Genomic DNA, 6,000 nt, shown 5'->3' on the forward strand with positions numbered 1-6,000 from the left:
GGTTTTCAAAAAAAAAAATACAAACAATAGTAACTAATAAACTGTACGAAAAACTCAATTAATTATCTTTAATATCATTAATGATATTGGAATAAATAATTTGTGGTCTGTCATTAATAACCAAGTATAATTGACATGTTACCAATTAGATCTTATATTTCTATAATAAGACTAAATTATAAAGGATACTTAAAGGCTAAAGCATTATATTTTTTTTTTTTGAAGGAATTTGATTCGTTTAATTATATGTTATATTATTAAATAGATTTTGAAAAAATGTAAGAATCAATTATATCATGAGCCAACTCAAATAATTTTTTTATATTTTTAGTTTTAAAATTTAAAAAATTAGAAGGAATATAAATTTTTTTTTATAACCAACCTCCTATTTTAAAATTAGTTGGTTCTAATTGACTATATTCGTACTTGATTTTTTAGTAAAATCGAATAAAAACTGAAATACAAATAACTTTATATAAAATTATGAATAACTTGAGAATGGTTAGATATAATAATTTAATTAAATATATCAAATTATTTAATAATTTTCAACCATCAATTTCAAATAAAATTAAATGAGTTTTCACATTTATTTTAACTTAGTAGTCAAATCTGAAATGTCACCAAAATTAGAAGGGGACAAGAAAAGAAGACAGCAGCAAAATCCGGAAAGAGCTGAACAACAAAGGAAGAGACTGAGAAAATGAGCAACAGCATCGCTGGAATTGGAAATGGGAAAGTGGTGTGTGTTACCGGCGCTTCTGGTTACATAGCGTCATGGATAGTCAACCTCCTCCTTCAACGTGGCTACACTGTTAGGGCCACCCTTCGTGATCCAAGTCAGCCTTATTAGTTACTAATTCACTCTCACTAATTAATAATCACTCCTTAATCTCAATTTTAACCCAACGTCTCAGGTAATCCAAAGAAGCTTGATCACTTGCTCAAACTCCACGGCGCAAAGGAGAGGTTGCAGATCTTTAAGGCGGACCTTCTAGAAGATGGCTCCTTTGACTCTGCCATTGACGGTTGCGATGGTGTCTTTCATACTGCTTCGCCTGTTACGCTTCGGGCTGTTAGTGACCCGCAGGTTGCTTTTTTCCATAATTCAATTCGTTAATTTCTTGTTCATAATCCCCTTTTTTATATATAAATATAGAGACAAACTCTTTTTAGATAGCCAAATTTTTCTAAAGACAGAAACTTTATTGTTTAATTTTGATGTACGGACATGAAGCTTTATATAGTAATCTAATCAAATTAATGTTTGGATAATTTTTAAGCAGGGAATTTAAAAATTAGTTGCTTTTGCTGGCATGACAATATACGATTATATATATTTGTAATTTCTGTAAAATTGAAAGCAAAATATATCTATTTCTATTTCTATGGAATCTAATGCAACTGATGAGAATTACATGTCCAAGTTGATATATTCTAAGGTGCTTATTATTTATTTGTCTTACCTACAAAAGAAGAAAGGTTAAATTACACAGACCTCTCTGTTAAGCTTAGATGATATTTGATATGACACTCCTTCATTTGTCAATGCCAAATTTTATTAAATACATGGATACTAAGTATATAACTTAAAACCTCAAGAGAGGTTAGTTTTTGTTTTTTTTTTTTTTTTTTTTTTTTTTTTTTTTGAAAAAATTCAATATGAGTATTGAGGATGCATATCAAAATTGCTCTTAAGGGTTGGTTTGACCAATAATAAAAATATTGAGTATTTTTATTTTCTTTTGTTTCTTTGCTTCAGGCTGAATTAATTGATCCAGCAGTGAAAGGAACCTTGAATGTCCTTCAATCCTGTGCAAAATCACCATCGGTGAAACGAGTAGTATTGACATCTTCTATTTCTGCGGTTGTATTTACAGATAGGCCTTTAACTCCCTATGTAGTGGTCGATGAGACATGGTTTTCAGATGCTGATAACTGTACGAAACTAGAGGTTTTGTTCTATGCTTACTAGAACTCATTCAGAAATGAACTACAATTAGAACTTTTTGCCTTGTATAATATGTTAGCAATTTATCTGATTTTCTTGCCATTTCCTATTTGAATTGTCAGAGATGGTATTCACTTTCAAAGACTTTAGCAGAGGATGCAGCCTGGAAATTTGCAAACAAGAACGGCATTGACATGGTTTCTATTTTACCATCAATGGTAGCAGGACCTCTGTTACAACCAGAAGTTAATGAAAGCGTTGAGCCAATCCTAAGCATAATAAATGGTAACTTATATTCAATAATGAATTTATGATGTATCAAAGTTAAAATTCAAAGAACATTGTAGTCAATTGATCTAATAATATCTTTGGATAATGAATCAAAATATCAGTTTGATTTTGATCATTATTTTGCCTTGATCCAAGAATAGAACCACTGTTTAACTTGGTTGATGCTGATGCAGGTGCACCATTTCCAAATAGAGTTTTTGGATGGGTGAACGTGAAAGATGTCGCGATCGCCCATATTCAGGCATATGAGATTCCTACAGCTAGGGGAAGATATCTTATTGTTGAGAGAGTGGTGCACTACTCTGAACTTGCTAGGATTTTGCGTGATCTTTACCCAACATTGCAGATTAAGGATAAGTAAGTTTAATTATTTACTAAACTTTCTTTTGAAATTTTAATGTCTAGTTTGAAAACTTGATTCAACCTGAAAACAAGAGGATTGAAATTGATTTGCTTAGTCTAATGTATGCGCCAAAACTGAAATAAAGAGGAAAAGTGCTGAAGATGCATGTACCCATGAATAAATGCAAGAGTGACATTTTTCTTTCTAAAATCATTTTTTAAAAATGCATACTTTTAATTTTCAATCTTTTTGGTATAAGGCTTAATAATAGTAAAGGATAATAGTATTCAGTTATCCAATATAAGCACCGTAAATATATATCAGTCTCATCAATAGCATCCTTTGTGTTCACTAATTTTTCCCTCATCAATGTGTTTCAATAGATCATTTTTTTCTCTCTCAATTTGGCTTAAATGAATTTACTTCTTGCATGACTGCGTGGTTGAATAAAGTTAGTAGAATCCACTTTTATATTGCAAGAATATTGTGTATTCTAAATCTATGAACTGTTCTTTCATTCCTGGTTTGTTTTCTATCCATTCAATTCAGTCAAATCTTTATACATAATCCTGTCTATTTTCATAAGTAGTTTAAATAGTTTAAGCCTGTTTTTGTTCTTTTGATTTTTCTGATAACATTTTATAACTTTGAACAATGTTATCAGGTGCGAAGACGATAAGCCATTTGTGCCAACATATCAGGTTTCCAAAGAAAAGGCAGAGAGTTTGGGAATCGAATTCACACCTTTGGAAGTAACCCTCAAAGAGACTGTTGAAAGCTTTAGAGAAAAGAACATTGTCAACTTTTAAATTTCTCAGCCATGATATTTCATGAGGTAATAAATGTCAATATGGTTAATCCATGTTCAATTGGTAAATATAATTTTACAAACTCCGTGATTATATTCTATGAAGGAATAAATACTGTTTACTGTGGTTTGTATTGACTATTGAATCAGATCAGTCAATATTTTTTCAAGTAATTTTAAGTAATACTGTAAAATGTAAATGATATGAAGTTTTCAAGTTTGTTTAGGTGAGTATGGGAAGATTATGCCATTTGAGTTATAACTCGTTGGCTACACTTTAGTCTATTTGATTATAATACTTTTAATAATTATTATTATAATTATATATTAGTAATAAAAATATAAAAAATATATTTATTATTAATATAATAAATAGAAATTATTTATTACCATTAATGTAATAAATTTTAATTATTTTTAATATTTTCATTAATCATGAAGTATATAAAAGATTTGGAATTAAATATTTTTGTAACAAGTTAAAATATTAAAAATAAATAAAAACTGTTATAATAATAATAAATATATATTATGTATTATTATTTCTGTTTTTGAAACATTAATAAATTATGAGTAATTTAAATATAAAAATAATTATAAATAAATATTTTAATTTAATAGACTAAAATGTATGTTACTAGTGTTAAACTCGTGCCATGCACGGGCTTATATTTAAATTTGATAAGTTAAATTAAAAATAATATTTTATATCTATATATTTTTTAAAGTTAGTATAATACTATTATCGTCTTTATATAATAAACGTGTTAAATATGTTGTTTTATCTTTATTCAAAGTAAAATATAAATAGAAGAGTTTGAAATTTATAATATTCTTGAATCATAAGGAGGGAGACATGAAAAAAATAAAAACATATATAATTGTAATAATAGCATATTAATTTTACACTAAATTTTTTTATCAAAAAGCTAATAAAAATTTATCGACAATCTAGTATCTTACTAACTTCATTAGAAAAGCAATTGGCATAGGATGTTGTGCTCCTTGTTACACATTTCATTTCAAATCTGAAAAAGGAGTTATAAATAAATTAGTTATATCTATAGTAAATATTTGTACAAAAGTATAAATCATAACATGCTATTAAAGTGAAAATAATATTATTCTTACCTAAATATTATTAAAAACCTCTTTGAACACGACATTTGTTGTTGATAACTTTGGATTACCGTCTTCGTCTAGAATTAAAACCCTGAGGCCACTGCGACTCTTAACTCTTGACAAAGCAACATAAAGTTGTCCATGGGTGAACACTGATTTTGGCAAATAAAGTCCTACATGTGATAATGATTGACCCTGACTCTTGTTAATGGTCATTGCAAAGCATAGTGTTAATGGAAATTGTCTCTGTTGGAACTTAAATGGCAATCCTGAATCTGAAGGGATCAAGTTCATTATTGGAATGTACACTTTATCTCCAATATTTCTACCGGTCACTATCGTCCCTCCAATTACGTTGCTGCCAAGTTCGTTAACTATTAATCTTGTCCCGTTGCATAAACCCGAAGTCTGGTCTATGTTTCAGAGTAGCATTACAGCGACTCTTGTCTTCAAAGTCAACTTGTGATTGGGTGGTCCCGAACATTTGATGTCATTTAGGAACTCTGGTGTGAACCACTCTTGTTGTACATCTTCATTCTCATCAGCTTGACATATTGTGTTAGAGCTCAAATACTTCTTTTCTATCCCTGGAAAGATTGTCAAGACAAAATCATTTACCTTCTCGACACTCTCAAGCATGGGTGCAAGAATTGCCCTACTCTAAAAATACCTGTAATCTGACATGTTTTACAACAATTTGGATATGCAAAGTCTACCAAATGGTCATCAGTAGTTGTAATCAATAGATCATCTGAAATTTCAACTTCTGATTCATCACCAATAATAGAGCCAATATTTCCATTTCCAACATCAAGTATCCAATTAGCAAATCTCTTCATTTCACCTTCATCTTGATCCGAAGAAGACATTAGAAGCCTCATATTTGTATGCAGTTTCAGAACCTTACAAAATGACCAGAGATGGGATGAGTTAATAGCGGATGCCAATATATCGTGTCTACTTCCTTTCGGAATCACCGGAAGTATCTGTCTGAAATCACCTCCTAGAACAACAACCTTACCACCAAATGGTTTATGTGTCTTATGTTGATCGGTAACTGACATAAGATCCCTGAGCGTCCGATCAAGTGCTTCAAAGCACATTTTATTGAGCATTGGAGCTTCATCCCAAATTATTAAGCTACTTTGAATGAGTAGCTCAGCCTTCAAACTGCCATGCTTGATGTTGCAAGTAGATTCATCAGTAATTGTAATGGGTATTGAAAATCTAGAATGAGTCGTTCTGCCACCAAGTAGGAGTAAAGAAGCAATTCCACTGGATGCGACATTTAAAATAATCTTTCTTCTAGACCGAATAGTAGAAGAAAGTCCATTCCAAATAAATATCTTACCACACCCACCATGCCCATAAAGAAGTAAAAATCACCAGAGTATGTAATAACAACGTTGAGTATCTCATCAAATACTAACCTTTTCTCATGAGTCATCTTTTGTTTCGTATATAAGTTTGTATGAGTCAACTCAT

General features: G+C 30.1%; 2 protein-coding genes across 3 annotated transcripts in view; one reads left to right on the top strand and one right to left on the bottom strand.

Annotated features, from left to right (window-relative positions):
* Positions 1 to 624: 624 nt before the first annotated feature.
* Positions 625 to 6,000, top strand: part of LOC107477294 (phenylacetaldehyde reductase) — an 8,053-nt gene continuing 2,677 nt past the window's right edge. Inside the window, exons 1-6 of one of the 2 annotated variants that reach the window (XM_052259033.1) lie at positions 625 to 839; positions 918 to 1,090; positions 1,763 to 1,954; positions 2,074 to 2,236; positions 2,416 to 2,599; positions 3,250 to 3,420. In XM_052259033.1, the coding sequence (XP_052114993.1) occupies positions 704 to 839; positions 918 to 1,090; positions 1,763 to 1,954; positions 2,074 to 2,236; positions 2,416 to 2,599; positions 3,250 to 3,394 (993 nt within the window). In that variant the 5' untranslated portion in view covers positions 625 to 703 and the 3' untranslated portion in view covers positions 3,395 to 3,420. Of the gene's footprint in view, positions 840 to 917; positions 1,091 to 1,762; positions 1,955 to 2,073; positions 2,237 to 2,415; positions 2,600 to 3,249; positions 3,656 to 6,000 lie in introns of those variants that run through there. The other variant, XM_016097286.3, reaches the window with a different exon arrangement.
* On the bottom strand, positions 4,525 to 5,618 carry LOC107477308 (uncharacterized). The gene is made up of 3 exons (XM_016097297.1): positions 5,186 to 5,618; positions 4,998 to 5,102; positions 4,525 to 4,790 (listed from the first exon to the last, which is right to left on the bottom strand). The coding sequence occupies exons 1-3, from the start codon at positions 5,616 to 5,618 to the stop codon at positions 4,525 to 4,527; spliced, it is 804 nt and encodes a 267-aa protein (XP_015952783.1).

This window comes from Arachis duranensis, chromosome 3 (assembly GCF_000817695.3).
Source record: "Arachis duranensis cultivar V14167 chromosome 3, aradu.V14167.gnm2.J7QH, whole genome shotgun sequence".
NCBI lineage: Eukaryota > Viridiplantae > Streptophyta > Magnoliopsida > Fabales > Fabaceae > Arachis > Arachis duranensis.

Excerpts from the sequence above, each read along its gene's own strand:
- LOC107477308 (XM_016097297.1), bottom strand. The coding sequence starts at position 5,618 with ATGTGCTTTGAAGCACTTGATCGGACGCTCAGGGATCTTATGTCAGTT. Across the intron at positions 5,103-5,185 it reads TAAAACATGTCAGATTACAG|GGATAGAAAAGAAGTATTTG; the intron begins GTATTTTTAGAG and ends CAATCTTTCCAG. Across the intron at positions 4,791-4,997 it reads GTTCCTAAATGACATCAAAT|ATTCAGGATTGCCATTTAAG; the intron begins GTTCGGGACCAC and ends TGATCCCTTCAG.